At 38.8% G+C, this 16,739-nt stretch overlaps 1 protein-coding gene across 12 annotated transcripts in view; it reads right to left on the minus strand.

The window, feature by feature from the left end:
- LOC120426136 (cell adhesion molecule Dscam2) overlaps window positions 1-16,739 on the minus strand; it is a 430,444-nt gene that overhangs the window by 9,796 nt on the left and 403,909 nt on the right. For 5 of the 12 annotated variants that reach the window (XM_052710849.1, XM_052710853.1, XM_052710848.1 and 2 more), the window contains exons 11-15: window positions 7,159-7,278; window positions 6,903-7,076; window positions 3,782-6,145; window positions 3,390-3,722; window positions 3,115-3,317 (exon numbers count right to left, since the gene is read on the minus strand). In XM_052710849.1, coding sequence (XP_052566809.1) covers window positions 3,115-3,317; window positions 3,390-3,722; window positions 3,782-6,145; window positions 6,903-7,076; window positions 7,159-7,278 — 3,194 coding nt within the window. The remainder of the gene's footprint in view (window positions 1-3,114; window positions 3,318-3,389; window positions 3,723-3,781; window positions 6,146-6,902; window positions 7,077-7,158; window positions 7,279-16,739) is intronic. The other 7 variants (XM_052710852.1, XM_052710851.1, XM_052710858.1 and 4 more) reach the window with 3 other exon arrangements.

Below are 16,739 nucleotides of genomic sequence, written 5' to 3' on the forward strand. Positions count from 1 at the left end.
AGTGAAAATTTGATAAAGTGCACCGTTTTCAAGTTAAATCCATTTTTAGTTGACTTTTTTGAAAATAGTCGCAGTTTTTCATTTTTTTTAAATTAGTGCACATTTTTGCCCACCTTAGAAAAATGCTTATCAAAATTTTTAAACCAAGACAAATATTTCAAAAGAGCGAAATATTGAATGTTTGGCCCTTTTGAAATGTTAGTCTTGTTTTTAAAAATTTTGAAAATATTGTTTTCGAAAAGATCGGAAAATTTCACGAATGTTTCATCGTTTAACATTGAAAATCGGACCATTAGTTGCTGAGATATCGACATTAGAAAATGGTGGGTTGTTTGGGTGAGACTTACATCAACTTTCCTATTTTTAAACACTTGCGTGGCAATATCTCAGCAATTAAGGGTCGTATCAAAAAAGCAAAATGTACAGATTTTTTTCAGCTTTTTAAAAATATTGTTTTCAAGAGAGGGCAAACATGTGCACTAATAAAAAAAATAAAAACAGCAACTATTTTCAAAAAAGTTACCTAAAATTGTCTTTAACTTGAAAAGGGAAAACGGTGCACTTCATCAAAATTTCACTAAAGTACTTTTTGATTGCAAATTTCATTTTACATTGAAAAATTAAGTTGAAACATTTTTGCGACCAATATTTTTCTGTTGAAAAAATCAGTATTTGATTAAGAGGCAGTATTTGTAAATATTGCTCGGTTTGTTCTAGAGGTCGTATCAAGGTGCTCCGATTTGGATGAAACTTTCAGCGTTTGTTTGTCTATACATGAGATGAACTCATGCCAAATATGAGCCCTCTACGACAAAGGGAAGCGGGGTAAAACGGGCATCGAAGTTTGAGGTTCAAAAAACATAAAAAATCTTAAAATTGCTCGCATTTCAGTAAAACTTCATCATTTCCAACTCTCTTAGATGCATTCGAAAGGTCTTTTGAAGCACTTCAAAATGAGCCATAGACATTCAGGATTGGTTTAACTTTTTCTCATAGCTTTTGCAAATTACTATTAAAAATGGATTTTTTTAAAACCTTAATAACTTTTTGCAACAGCCTCCAACACCCATACTCCCATAGGTCAAAAGTTAGGTAATTTCAAGGACTATAAGCCTACGGTAATAACTTTTTGGCCAATCGCAGTTTTTCTCATAGTTTTTCGATTTTTCTATTACAAACTTTTTACAACGTTGGTTTTTGCCCTTAAGGCTCCCTTAGCGGCACTTTTTGGTCTCAATTTTGTCATATTCGGAATCCTCGGAAAATTTCACGTTAGTTAGAAGTATTGGAGTTGCAATTTTGATTTAAAAATAATTAAATAAAACATTTTTGAAAAAAGAAATAGATCTTATTTCCCTTTGATCAATACGTCAAATGCTGTATCAAGTAAGCGAAACCCTGTTTTAGCCCTAATCCAACAAATTGTTAAACAATATTTTAATTCATTCTAAACAGCATTTTTTCCAATCAAATTTACAACTCTAATACTTCTAACTTACGTGAAATTGTCTGAGGATTCCGAATATGACAAAATTGAGACCAAAAAGTGCCCCTGTGGCGGCTCACAGGGGAAAAACTAACGTTGTAAAATGTTTGTTATAGAAAAATAAAAAAAACTATGAGAAAAACTGCGATTGGCCAAAAAGTTAATACCGTAGGCTTATAGTGCATGAAATTACCTATCTTTTGACCTATGGGAGTATGGGTGTTGGAAGCTGTTGCAAAAAGATATTAAGGTTTAAAAAAAATCAATTTTTGACAGTAATTTGCAAAAGCTAAGAGAAAAAGTTAAACCAATCCTGAATGTCTATAGTTCATTTTGAAGTGCTTCAAAAGACCTTTCGAATGCATCTAAGAGAGTTGGAAATGATGAAGTTTTACTGAAATGCGAATAATTTTTAGATTTTTTATGTTTTTTGGACCTTAAACTTCAAAGCCCGTTTTACCCCACTTCCCTTTGTCGTAGAGGGCTCATATTTGGCATGAGTTCATCTCATGTATAGACAAACAAACGCTGAAAGTTTCATCCAAATCGGAGCACCTTGATACGACCTGTTACACATTGGTGAAAAACTCGCTCTTAAAAAATTCATAACTCGGTTTTTTTGCACAGCTTGGAAATTTCTGAAAAGTTGGCATTTGATATCATCTAAAACATATTAAAAATTTAAAATAGTTTTTTTTTGCAAATTAAGTTTTAGTGAAAAACAACTTTGCCCAAGACACCAAATCGATCAAAAAAATCCTTCAAAAGATACAGATTTTTGAATTTTCATACATCATTTTTGTATGGACAGCTGCGAAATTTGTATGGAAAATTATATGGACAAACTAATGGGCAAAATGCCTTCTTGGGGCATACCGAAGGTACCAAAAAAGTTTCAGTCGGATAAAAAAAATACAAAAAATTAAAATTAAAAAAAAGAATTCAGCTTTCAAAAATACAAAAAAATCAAAGAACATCCACTTGACTCGTTCATTGCTTTACTGTTGAGTAACGGAAAATGACATTTTTTTTTAAACTGAGCTCGGATTGTAATCAGGGACAAAAGTTTTCCCTCAGGACAAAGTTTCATGTAAATCGAAGAGGGGTAGGGGCAAATTTTCCTAATTCCGTGTGAGTTGGTAGAGAATTACCCAAGTACAACAGAGCACAGAGGCATCGAATTGTATTTTATTGCTTTAAAAAAAGTGTATGTAACGTTTTTGAATTGAAAAAATATTTTATTTACAAGGATTGATGAAATATTATTTTAAAATTTTGTTATTTTAAATGATTTGAAAAATTGATAAATAAATCACGGAATCTCACAGAAATCGGAAACCAAAACTACTCTCAAGCATAAAGTTTCAACGAAATCTATGACTCTAAGTCAGGAGCTCACTATCCACCAACTTATCACTCAAGGTTGTTTGTTTTCTGTGGGCGGGAGATTTTTTTAAGGGACTTGTGCTGGTTTCTATTATGTTTTCTAATTCAGGAAGGTTTGGCGGTGACCGCACCAACAATCTACGGCAATGCAATTTAATGGATGTGTGCTGAGAAGCCTCCCCCCTTCCCCACCCGCATTGATTCACTCTGTTTGGAAAGAAAAGGTAATCGATTAAACGCACAATATTGTAGTAAGGCGACTGATTATGAAGTTGTCTCAGTACCGCTGCTGGGGGTGGCGACGCGCATCCCTCGGTCATGGCCCGCTCGTGGTACATGAAGGAGTGCAGCAGCGTGTTGGTGGGCCCGCTGTGGTGCGGCTGGGCCAGCGTGCTCGCCTCCGACAGCTGGAACGTGGCGTACGGGGAGATGTCCTCGGAGGTTTCTGAAATTAAATGGGTTGTTTGGTGTGAGACAACGGTCCGACTGTGGGGGGTCGTTTTGTGGGGTGACCTACCAGGAATCTTATCGCCGGCCTGCAGCGCCACCTTGTGGATGGTCGCGTAGTAGCGGTCCCGTTGGGCGTCCGCGCTCTGTTGGTTCGTACCGTCCATCGTATCCTTCCGCTCGCGACCACGTTGGCCTGGGGATAGGTAACGTGGCGGCTCAGTGCCGTGGTAACCCAAACAGAACAACACGATATACTCACGGTATTTGTAGCAAACCACCGTGAACGCGATGCAGACGATCGTCACCGTGATGGTGATGATGATCGGAATCAGCAGCTGGATGTTGTTGTAGAACATCAGCTTGGTGTGGTCGCGCTCGAAGATCTCGGGCGGTGGCGGATCTAAGAGGGAAAATTAATGTCAATGTTGATTAAAGGGAAGCAAAGTTCTAACAACTAACCTCCGTCTTTTGTCAGCGTAACGAAGCTGTACTCGGCGTTGGTTGATCCGGCCACGTTGTGTGCTTCCATCCGGAGTTGGTACAACGTTGTCGGAAGTAGTCCGGACAGCGTGAATCTTCGCTGGGGCTTCAAAGCGTTCGATACCAGATGCCATTCGTCGTCCAGCGTGTTGGAGATGGAACGGTACTGCAGCACGTAGTACAGGATCGGGCATCCGTTGTCCGGCCAGCCGTTGAGTCGCAGAACGACCGAGGTGGAGTTCGGAGCGATCAGTACCGATGCCACGGGCACGCCCGGAGATTGGCCTTGGGTTTTTAGGTTGAGCGTAGTGCTGGCCGGTGAGGAACCGATCTTGTTGTGTGCTACGAGGTACACCTGGTAGGAACTACCGCAGAAGAGGCCCTTCAATTCGTGGCTGGACGCGTGTCGGGACAGCTGCATCTCCTCCAAGTTGCCGTGCATGCGTCGGTAGTGCAGCGAGAATGCCGTTATCGGTGCGTTACCGCTGGATCCAATCTTCCAGTGGAGCAGTATGCTGCTGGAGGTAGCACTGGTTACGTACAGAATCGGTGGTCCTGGAGGAACTTGCACCAGTAGATTGTGCGTGAGTCGGTCGGTCCCGATGCCGTTATCGACCTGGCAGGTGTAGTTTCCGGTGTCGGTGGTCTGTAGCATGGTGATGATGATTTCGCCCGAGTCGAGGATTTGTACGTTGTGATGAGAGCCGGAGCGGAGTAGAATGTCTCCCTTGAACCATTCCCGGCGTGGTTGTCCCACGGCCATGCAGTTGAGCGAGGCTGACGTTTTCCACGGGCGGATCGTCATACCTCCGAAGGAGACTATCTTGGCGGGGACGCGGTTCGAGGTCATCTGGGACACTACGCGGGTAGTTTTGCCTTCGCCGACCCGAGTTGATGCCGACACCCAGAACTGGTACTCGGTATGACTTTGAAGCTGTTTCGCCTCGTAGTAGTGTTGATGTGCTAGCAGGTTGCGCTTGTCATTGCTGAGTTCTTCGCGTCCGTTGACCGCCCGGATGTACAGGTTGTACTTGGTGATGATGCCGTTGGGTTCGTGCGGCGGAAGCCACGATACGTACAGCGATGATGGTGAGCTGATTGCTACTTTGATGTCTGGTGGAGCTTCCGGGGCGTCTTCTTCCGTGTGGCAGAACGAGGGCGGTGAAATGACGCCATCGCCCATCCGGGTGTACGCGAGAACTTGAACACTGTAGTTGGAGAATTTCCTTAGGTTAGTTAACAAACTTGTTAGGGCAGTGGTCTTGCGAGTTTCCATGTCGCCATTGCTTATGGAGTCTTCCGATGCGGATTCGTAGAGAACCTTGTAGCCCTGGAGGAGCCCGTTGGTGTGTGCGCCTTGCGGTGGCTGCCAGGATACCTGGATGGAAGTGGAGGTTAGCGCTACACAGCGGATATCTTCCGGAGGTTTCGACGGGACGTCCTCCATCGTTTGGGCTGTAACCGGTTCCGATAAGGGACCTGGTCCTACTTGATTGTATGCTTGTAAAACTATCGTGTAACGAGTAAACTTGGCGAGATTCGCCAGCAGTAGCTCTCCAGTCCCATCTTCTCCATCTCCAGTGACTGATGTGAAGTTGTAGCTATTCGAGTTCGTATTTATAGATCGGTAACCGATGTTGTACCCTTGAATCTCACCGTGCCGAAGTTCGTACGTCGGAGGCATCCAGTTAATAAGGATTTCCGTTGAAGAGATCGGCCTTGCCGACAGATTCAACGGTGCCCCGGCAGGTCTCTGTGGTTCCGTTTTGATAAACAACTCCTGGCTAGGCGAGCTTCGTCCTGCAGGTCCCTCAGCTATCACCCTGAATACGTAGTTGGTAGCAGGTTTCAGATTCTCGATCACTGCTGAATACTGCGGTGGGTCGGATATTTCCATGTACATCCACTGACGATCAATCTCCCTGTATTCCACGATGTACTTGGACACCTCGGCAGCGTCACCTCCGCGAGGCTGCCACTTGAGGTTCACCACGCGGCTACCGATCTGGGACGTCTCAAGCGATGAAGGAGCCTGCGGAGGTTCCTGCACTTGCAGCTGAACCAGCTGCTGATCCCTTCCGTACAGATTGCTCGCCTGGCAGAAGTAGGCTCCGCTGTCGCTGCTCTCCACGTTCGAAATCTGAACCTCGGCGTGGATTCCCTCCGGTGTGGCGTCCTGCTTTATCGAGACCCGGTAGTTGGTCGACGGATTGAGCTCGTGCTTGCCGTTCCGCAACCACACCACGTTGATCGGTTTGTCGCCCTTGACTTCGCACTGCATGACGGCGGTGTCCCCTTTCTTCACCGTTACCATCTTGGACTGGCCCGAGAAGTACGGGGAGGCTGGAACGATATTGGAGGTTATGATCAGTCGTATCTTCGGATAATCGGTTAAACAAAAATTTCAATTATCTGAAGTTCGAATTTTCCATTCGGATAATAGAGGATTTTGATATAAGAGTCTTGACTTTATATCCGGGCAAATTCATCTGGATTGTAATTCTCATCGAAGTTGGATGGTTTCCTCTCAGTCATTTATTTACAGTCCTGACACGATTATCCGAAGTCTTCGGAAAATTTAATATCGGATAATCAGAGCTTACGATAATCTAATCAACAAACGTCTTTTTTGTCTAGTTTTGAGTCGTTAAGTTCAAATATAGCCCAAAAAGTGCTGTACAGTTATTTGTGAATTTTAAACCCAAGATGGCGGCCGAAATGGCGCTGATGAAATAGTGAGAATATGCATTTGGTAATGTAACATTCAATAAACCACTAAAATTTTATTAGTATTAGGTCGCAGAACTCGAATTTCGTGTTAAAAATAAGAAAATGAAAACTACGTAAACTTTTTTCCGTGATTCGATTGCGGATAATACTAAACTTCGAATTATAAAAAAAAATCGGATAATCTAGGCTTTGGATAATCGAGGTTGGACTGTTTTGATAAGATTGTTCTAAAAGCCTAATTTCGATAAAAACTCTTAGCCGGACATTTGGATAACCATTCAAAGTGCTTCACCACTGACATGCAAAGTTATCCGAGCTATCCGTAGTCACAACACGACCCAACCCCTAAAGAAAACCGCTCTATACTCACAGTTAACCTTCAGCTGGATGACCTTCCCGATGCCGGTCCCGATGCCGTTGTGTGCCTGGCACAGGTAGAACCCCTCGCGGTCCTCCTTGACGTGCTGCAGCAGCAGCGACCCGTTCGTCAGTAGCTTCGTGTACGGACGCTCCCTCACCTCCTCGTAGTCGCCGGATTTGCTTCCTGTGAAGACACGGAAAACCAAGAGAGAGCGGTGAGCAACTTCTTCTTAAGGCGCACACGTGATTTATGACTACCACCGTACCTGTTGCTTTCTTCCACTGGATCGTCGGTACGGGGACGCCCTGGGCCTGGCAGTGCAGCGTAATGTGGCGGTTCCGCTCCACGCTCACGTCCGTTGGCTCCACAATCCAGCGAGGTGGAACTGTTTGGGGGGTTTGGTGACACCAGTCGAAGGGGGAGGAGGGATAAAGAACGAGAGAAATCGAGAGGAATGGGGCTCCGGTTAGAAGAGAAAGTTGTCGAAAGTTTTGTGGAGTTATTTTTTTTTGTTCGAGGGGGAAGGTTGTTCATTTCGAGGAAGTTTTGGGAACGAGACATGTTTTTTTTCTTGCTTTTTTGGCAAAAAGTGACATATTCTAGCGACATCTGTTGAGGCGAGTAATTTTATTGCCAGGTGGGTTTTTGTGCCCGGTGAAAAGTTTTCCGTGAATAATTGGCGCGCACAGATTTGAACTGAACCCGGTACAATATGCCACTTAGTTTGCCAAATATTCAAAGAAAAATGTGTGTTAGTTCAGGACACAAACTAAAAGCGGTGCATTGGGAGTGGGTTCGGGTTTTGAGGTTGGGGTTAGGGGAGGAGCCTAAAATCTTTATTCACTTTGAAATTCAGTTTGGCATAAAAGCGTGTGTAGTTTAAATGTTAATTATACAGATATAATGCGGATTATATTACTCATAATTGGTTCAACGAGGGCAGGAGCACGAGGCGGCATACCAAAAGTGCGTGTATTTGTGTGTGTGTTTTTATGTATGTGTGCTTTACTAACGCGCGCAGGGTTAAATGTACAAATGCAGCTTTTAGTGGGCGGTTGGCTGGTTATATGTATCGCTAATGTGGCAAACATATCATCACACTCGGTTGACAAATTTGTTGGTGAATGCAAGCAAATGGCGGCGGTGTACATACATACATGTACAGATACAGAAGCGTTTTGGTTGTCTTTTGCGGTTGTTAGTGGCACTTATTGAAGTTTTATTAATTGCGGTTTGTTGCCGTTGGTTTTGAAGCAGTTTGAATAAATACAATATCGCTTTTGGGATTTTGAAATTGAATGAAAAAAAATTTAACAATTTTTAAATTACACTTATTAACATACAAAGCATTTATCAAAAAATACGTCATTTAGTACAGAGCGGATTTGTTGTTTCGAATGGAACTGCATTTAAATTAGCGAATCCGAAAGCGCTAATTGGAACGACTGACAGCTGTCAAAAGCACGGAACCATGTGCAAAGAGGCTGAAATGTAAACAATATTTTGACAACCCAGTTTTGACGATTGAATGTTTTTTAAAAAAGAAAAAAAAATAATTTCCATCAATAGAGCTTTATGACGTTTCGCGTACACACACTAGCGCACCATTTGATTTTGCTGGCCGGACAAAATTTAACCTCACTTTTTTTTCGTGTACGTACATGCAATGCATGCGCACGTAAATAACTCTATGGTCTAAGTAGGGACCATCCACAAATTACGTGGACACTTTTTGAAAATCTCGACCCCCCTTCCATCCGTGGACAATCAAATCTTTTTTGTATGGAGTGTGCAAAATCCAAAAAAATAAGTCCATGCACTTTAAGTGTGAAACTTAAAAAAATACTTTCATTAAAAAAATACGATACAAACTTTATTTTTAAGAATAATAAACGATTAAGATCATATTTTGTTTGAAGTCTTCAAATATGCTGAGATTTTTTTTTAATATTTCGACATATTTTTTCACCGCACTTTATTATTAATCGTTCCAAAAATTTTTTGTTTTTTTTTTTAAATTAAATATGTCTTTATTGAACTTTCTTATAATAATTACATTTCATTTACATGCTAAGTGGTATGGCCTAATGCTCTTCATCTTTGTTATATTTTTCGTTTTATTATTAACTGTTCACATTCATTTATTTACTTCAATTTGTTTTACATGTTTGCATTTAATCGAATACATTTGGGTAAAAAAGAAAAAAAAATCACTTTAACAACTAATCCTAACTTAAAACTAAAAAAGCAAATTCATTGAAATATTCAAAATCATTAGAACGAGTAAACTACGAACTGTATTTTAAGATAAATCCTCCAAGCGTTCTTACTTGTTCCGCACGAGTTTTGCAACCACGCAGTGTTGTTGTCATAACATTTTTTTGTATTTTGTTTCCTAACAAATAAGTTTAACTTTATTCTAGTTGCTTAAAAAATAAGATAACATTGAGAGTAAACTTTTAGAGGAGCTGTTGATGTTCAGTAAGAACAGTAAGTTCTTTTGATTTGAATCAATTGTATTTCGTTTTACCGAATATTCCTATCTTTTTTCAAAACTCTAAAATTTTTAATATAATCCGGGAAACGGGATTTATTTTAAGACGGGAAATTGGACGCTCCATATAGTTATCTTGTGTTTTCTTATTTCTCAATTAGAAACAAATAGTTTAAAAAAATATCTACCTTACCAGTTTTGAATATTTTTTTTGACTTCAATTTTGAAATTTAATTTTTGCAACTTTTTCTTGCAAAAACTTATTTTATCTTATTTGTTCTTATTTGTTGTACAATAGGGTGACAAGAAAAATTGAAAATTTTGTAAAATCTCAAGAGATATTCCCTGGCTCAATTCTTTAGGCAATAATAAGTAACTGTGCCAATTTTGAGCCAAATCGGTAAAGGTTAAGGGGTCGCTTTTTATCGTTGAAGTTTATATGAGGAAAATCACAAAAATGTATGCGGGAAAACATCGCTTCAGGATTTTGATAGCAGGTGGCGCATGTGTTGCCCAAAATTCTTCATGTGTGAGATTCTTGTAGGAAATTTAATTCTCTACTTGTCGAAGGGTGCAAGAAGATCCGAGCTGATCCTGATTAGTTATTATCAATGCGATGAAAAGAAATCCGCTTAAATACTTGAAAGTATATAAGGAGTATATAGGAAGTATACAAGAAAATAGCTTTTTCTAAAAAAATCACCAAAACTCAGGATTATCTTGGATCGTTTTGCACTCTTGGGCAAAGTTGTAGAGAATTGAATTGAGACCCTCGCCACCTGGCAGAAAAATACCGGAACGTTGTTTTTCTGCATACATTTTTACGATTTTTCGCATACAATCTTCAACGATAAAAGCGACCTCTTAACCTTAAGAGCGAGTTTTTCACCGATGTGAAACAGGTCGTATCGAGGTGCTCCGATTTGGATGAAACTTTCAGGGTTTGTTTGACTATACATGAGATGAACTCATGCTAAATATGAGCCCTCAACGACAAAGGGAAGTGGGGTAAAACGGGCATTGAATTTTGAGGTCCAAAAAACATGAAAAATCTTAAAATTGCTCGCATTTCCGCAAAACTTCATCAATTCCAACTCTCTTAGGTGCATTCGAATGGTCTTTTGAAGCCCTTCAAAATGTGCTATAGACATCCAGGATTGGTTTAACTTTTTCTCATAGTTTTTGCAAATTACTGTTAAAAATTGATTTTTTTAAAACCTTAATAACTTTTGGCAACAGCCTCCAACACCCATACTCCCATAGGTCAAAAGTTAGGGAATTTTATGGACTATAAGCCTACGGTATTAAATTTTTGGCCAATCGCAGTTTTTCTCATAGTGTTACGATTTTTCTAGAACAAACATTTTACAACGTTAGTTTTTGCCCTGTAGGCCAAGAAGACGGCACTTTTTGGTCTCAATTTTGTCAAATTCGGAACCCTCAGAAAATTTTACAAATTTTAAATATTATTTAGAATTTTGTCGGATTAGGGGTTTAACAAGTTTTCGCCTACTTGATACAGCATTTGACGTATTGATCGTAGGGTAAATAAGATCTATTTCTTTTTTCAAAAATGTTTTATTTAATTATTTTTTAAATCAAAATTACAACTCCAATACTTCTAACTTACGTGAAATTGACCAAGGATTCCGAATTTGACAAAATTGAGACCAAAAAATGCCGTCCTCTTGGCTTACAGGGCAAAAACTAACGTTGTAAAAAGTTTGTTTGAAAAATCGTAAAACTATGAGAAAAACTGCGATTGGCCAAAAAGTTAATACCGTAAGCTTATAGTCCATGAAATTACCTATCTTTTGACCTATGGGAGTATGGGTGTTGGAGGCTGTTGCAAAAAGATATTAAGGTTTTAAAAAAATCCATTTTTAACAGTAATTTGCAAAAGCTATGAGAAAAAGTTAAACCAATCCTGGATGTCTATAGCACATTTTGAAGGGCTTCGAAAGACCATTCGAATGCATCTAAGAGAGTTGGAATTGATTAAGTTTTACGGAAATGCGAGCAATTTTAAGATTTTTCATGTGTTTTGGACCTCAAAATTCAATGCCCGTTTTACCCCACTTCCCTTTGTCGTAGAGGGCTCATATTTGACATGAGTTCATCTCATGCATAGACAAACAAACGCTGAAAGTTTCATCCAAATCGGAGCACCTCGATACGACCTCTAGAACAAACCGAGCAGAATCTACATATATTGCCTCTTAACCGATTTGGCTCAAAATTGGCACAGATACCTATTTTCGCCTGAGGAATCAAATCAGAGGGTATCCCTGATGTCATTTTTTTATTGTCACCCTATTGCACAATTTCATCGATAGCTTTCATCCCATCTAACTCAGAGCCAATACGAGAACTTTTTCGTGGTTCCCTAATGGATTCTCTATAATCACTAAAATTTATTGAACATAGTTATGAAACTCTACACGAGGCAAAAAGGGTCAATCTTGTGCAAATAAAAATTGAATACGAGATTTTGTTTTGGAGGATTTTTTCAGCACGAGTCGTACATTTATCCAACGAGGTTCACCGAGTTGGATAAACACGAAGAGTGCTGAAAAAATCAAGTTTTGTAACGAGTTCCATACAACATTTTTTGCAATGCCATAAAACACATACTGAGTGAAATTTTAAGTCAAATTTTCATGTATTTTGTCAATAAATCGTTTAAATCAAAAAAATGTTGAAAAGTGTTATTATTCGAAACAAGTGCTGAATAGTTCGACTTTTCAGCACTCATTTGAGTGCTGAAAAGTAGAATTTTTCAGCATTTATTTTGAAAAGTGTTGCTATTCGATTCTGTTATTTTTGGTACAGAAAAGTAGGCTATTTCGTCGTTAAAGAATGACAGGAAAAGTGAGTAGTTTCACGATGGAATTGCAAAAACATATTTTTACTTGGGTGCAATCATGGTTTTAAAATGGTGTAACATAAAAAAGCAAATTACTTTTTTTTAACTTTAACTATTGAGAAGCTTGTCAACACATCTCCAAAGTTCAAGTAATAATAAAAAATGAAGCTTTCTAAACATTGGCAAAATGAAATCACCTAACCCAACATTTTCTGACAATTCTTATTTTTTCTACCTTTAAAAGCTAAAAATTGTTTTTAAAAAACTGAATCTTTCACGATATTTACATGTCTTCTGGTAATAGTTTGCTTGAAATCATAGATAATTTCCAAACTAGGATTGTTTATGGTGTAAACTTTAATAAAATAAAAAGCCTTTAATATTTTTTTTTTCGTGGAGACGCATGGTCGTTTGATGAAGAGTGTTGTAATTTTCGATCAGGAAGTTAAACTCTTTTAAACAACAGTTAAAATTGACTTCCAGACCGTAAAAATCAAACAAAAGGGAATGGCAGCTTCGGTGATTGGTAATTGTTTGTCGGTGTTTAATATCCCTCCATCACTGAAAGGGCAGCTTTTGTAAGTATTGCCAATACCAAGTGCTTAATTAAAATCAAACAATTGCAAAAAAACACCAACGGCAGCAAACGTGCAAGTGTTTCCAGCACGGAGAGGGGGTGGTACTTGCTGGCTGCACTGTATCGTATGTTGATTGTTGTCGTTACGGCATGGCAGTGCCTAAGTAGAAGGGTGCATGTACATATTTTGGGACTGGTTGGCGAGGTGTTCCACGTGGAAGCGACAAGCTTGGCAAACAGGTGGGGCAGAAAATATACGCAAAAGTTGTGGTTATTCTTTACGTTTCAAGCTATACAGTTTTAAAGGGTATTTTTTCTGTAGTTGGTTCTAAATAAAACTTGCTCGAGTAGGTTGTTGTTGAGTAAATATTTGCAGTGCATGGTTCGGGGGTAGGTTAGCAGGCAGCATACTATTGATATATCGATTATAGCATAAAACACTATTTTAGCGGGTTAATATATAGGTGATGCACACCACGCTGTGGGTCTACGACTCCTGGTTTTCGGATTGGCGGTTTGACCGACGGTTTTGTTTCTTTTTCCAGTACATGACCTTTTAATCACGTCTTTAGTGCCAATTTGAGTTTCAAAATAAATAAAGCCAAAACCAAAAAAGCTCAATACAGAGAAGAACTAACACCCAGGACGGGACTGCTTAAGGTGGAGGGGAGGGAATATTAGTGGGTGGGGAGTGCATTTTTTGGTCGTTACATGATGAAATGGCGCGATTGGGAAACGAAAAAGTTTTTTTTTCAAAACCAAAAATTTGTGCATAGTAATACCGGTGTACTGGGGGGTGTGAGTGAGTGAGTGTTTGTGTGCCGGGGTTGTGACGGAGGGGGGGTTGGTGGGTTTTCTGCCAAAGCGCTTCATAACATACGGTGCCGTCGAGGGAAAACAATACAATGTACTGAAATTAAAATCAGTTCCAGGACAGAAAAGGGCGTTCTGTGTTTGCAGTTTATATTGATTACTTCGACTAGTTTTTTTTTGTTTGCAAATTTGTGGGAGCAGACTTTTACACATTTATATCGAAAAGCGAAAGTATTGATGCAGTGAGACAGAGGCAAATTATTACGATAAGCTTATATCGGCGGGTTGTGGTTGCATCGCTGAGTTCAAAAATATAATCAGTTGTCTTCCAAAGCTATCCAATGGGAATGCATCACCTTCATGTGAAAATCAATTGATTTTTTTTACTGATTTTATTCTTAATTCTTTGTAAATATCCTTTGCTTTTATAAATTTATAAACGGACCTACATTGTAAATCATAGAGAATTCAATGAGTAGGAAATTTCCAGTTTAAATCTTTTTAAATTTTGTAATGAACACACACGACTATGAATCTAATGGTAAATTTGAGTGATCGAAAACCATAAAAAAATCTGATGATCCAGCAAGAAGTTCTCTTCTGAGAGCCATTTAACACCTTTTTGCAAATCATTGTATTTTTTATTATTTGGTTCAAATTTCGTCCATTGATTCCATAGATCGAAACAAAGCAAATTTGCACCATTGGTTTCTCCATACAAGTCTCTATACAAATTTGAGGGAACCCTAGAAAAGTGCTTTGCAAATATTCGAAAGTCTTATTTTGAGAAGGGATTTTGTGATCGATTTGGTATCTTCGGCAAAGTTTGTAAGTTATGACTATTCGGGGGAAACAGATCGGTACACGGAAAAACTATTTTTCAATTTACTTTTTTTTCACAAATATTTGGACCTAAGGAATCGATGATCAAAGTTTTATCCAAATGAAAATAATACCAAATTTAATAACATTGCTTTGAAAATAAAGTTTGCTGGAGCAGAAGATAAAAAATGTTGATTTTAAAATATTCTCAAAATCAAGTATAGGACAAAAACACAAAGAATTTCAATTATATCAAACTATTTTTAAAAAAATGTTCGTGTTGTAATTGGAGTGAAATATTAGCAAATGTTTGTAAACAATATAAGAATTTCTCTGTTTCCTTCAATATAAAAATTTAAAACATAAAAATTTCGCATATTTTTTTAAGAAACTACATTTTTTAATTTTTAGCTTTTTGTTGAAAAAATGCAACAGCTCACATAAATCGTTAAAATATCTTTAAAAAAAGAGCTGATAATATTAGAAATATGTTTCAATCAACCAAAACCTAATTAATCAATTGCGAAAGAAGATTTAAGTTGACTTATGTTTTTTGAAGTAACCTTCAACCAAAGTTTTCCCTCTTGACTGTAAATGGCGCATCGAATTTTAAGCTTTGCTTTTTACTGCCTAATGTTTCATTCTGATTGATGTGTGATTAGAGACCTTTAATTCTCTACGAAATAGGTCTTTTTTCATTTTATTTTTTTATTTTTACTGAAACTATTTTAAACTATTTTTGTAATTTGATTGATTTGAATCCATTGGTTTTTATTTTTTTTAAATCAAGACCAACATTACAAAAGGGTGTAATATTGAATGTTACGCCCCTTTGAAATATTAGTCTTGATTTAAAAAAACATTTCGGAAAAATCGGAAAATTTCACGAATGTTTCATAATTTAACACTGAAAATCGGACAATTCTTGCTGAGATGCTGACATTAGAAAATGGTGGTTTGTTAGGGTGAGACTAGAAAAACGTCATTTTTCCTGTTTTTAAACTTTTGCATGGGAATATCTAAGCAACTACGGGTCGTATCAACAAAGTTCTAAAAAGCAAAATAGAGAAAATTTTCTAAGGTTTTCAAAAATATTTTTTTTAAAGTGGGCAAACATGTGCACTAATTTAATAAAATGAATAACTACGACAATTTTCAAAAAAATTACCTAAAACTGTCTTAAACTTGAAAATGGTGCAAAATATCAAAATTTCGCTAAAGTAATTTTTGATTGCAAATTCGCATTTACATAGAATAATTAAGTTGCAAAATTGTGGTGACATATATTTCGATTTTTTGACATAGGACTATGTCTCTACTTACTATATTGGGGGGCCAGTTCAGAAATTCGATCCAAAGCGTCACTTTTAAGCGTAAAAAAAGGGGACATTTTGAACGCTTATATCTTTTTTCCCTGTGAATCAATCCAGACGGTTGGACCACCAATCGAAAGAGGAAGACTTCAGCTATTGTTTAACTACATAGATAGTCTGACTAAACATAGTTAAAGCACTTAAAACATGCAATCAAAATGAGTAATTTTTCAGTACAAATCGGACAGATGACCAATCAGAGCGAGCGTATGCATTCGAGGCCGCGCCCCTTTTGTACCGTTCTCCGGCTGTGCCGCTATTTAAGCAGAAAATTTCGCAAAAGCAAGTCACTTTGGAACGAGCACTCGAACTGTGCACGTCGGGCCGGCACGGAGCAGCAGCAGCAGCGGCCAATAGAAGAAGAGGACCAGCAACCAGAAGGAAGAACCACCGGCAGCAGAAGGAGGAAATTCGAGCGAAGCGGACCGTTGGAAGTCGCTATGATGCGGCGGTTCTCATGAAAAATGGCCAATTCGACAGTGGTGGAAAAAACCTGGAGTGGCCGGTGCCCTCGAAGCAGGTTCCCTCGGGACGGAGGGGGGGCGGGGGGGGGGGGACATTTACAGAAACATACGAGTTGTGGCAATATGAGTATCAAAATTCATGGTTTTTGATACTGAACATAATAATGGCCATTTCGACAGTAGTGGCCACAACCTGGAGTGGCCGGTGCCCTCAAAGAAGGTTCCCCCGGGGCCTGGGGGGACATTTACAGAAACATACGAGTTGTGGCAATATGAGTATCAAAATTCATGGTTTTTGATACTGAACATAATAATGGCCATTTCGACAGTAGTGGCCACTACCTGGAGTGGCCGGTGCCCTCAAAGAAGGTTCCCTCGGGGCGTGGGGGGACATTTACAGAAACATACGAGTTGTGGCAATATGAGTATCAAAATTC

The sequence above is a fragment of the Culex pipiens genome, chromosome 3, assembly GCF_016801865.2.
Source record: "Culex pipiens pallens isolate TS chromosome 3, TS_CPP_V2, whole genome shotgun sequence".
NCBI classification, from domain to species: Eukaryota; Metazoa; Arthropoda; class Insecta; order Diptera; family Culicidae; genus Culex; species Culex pipiens.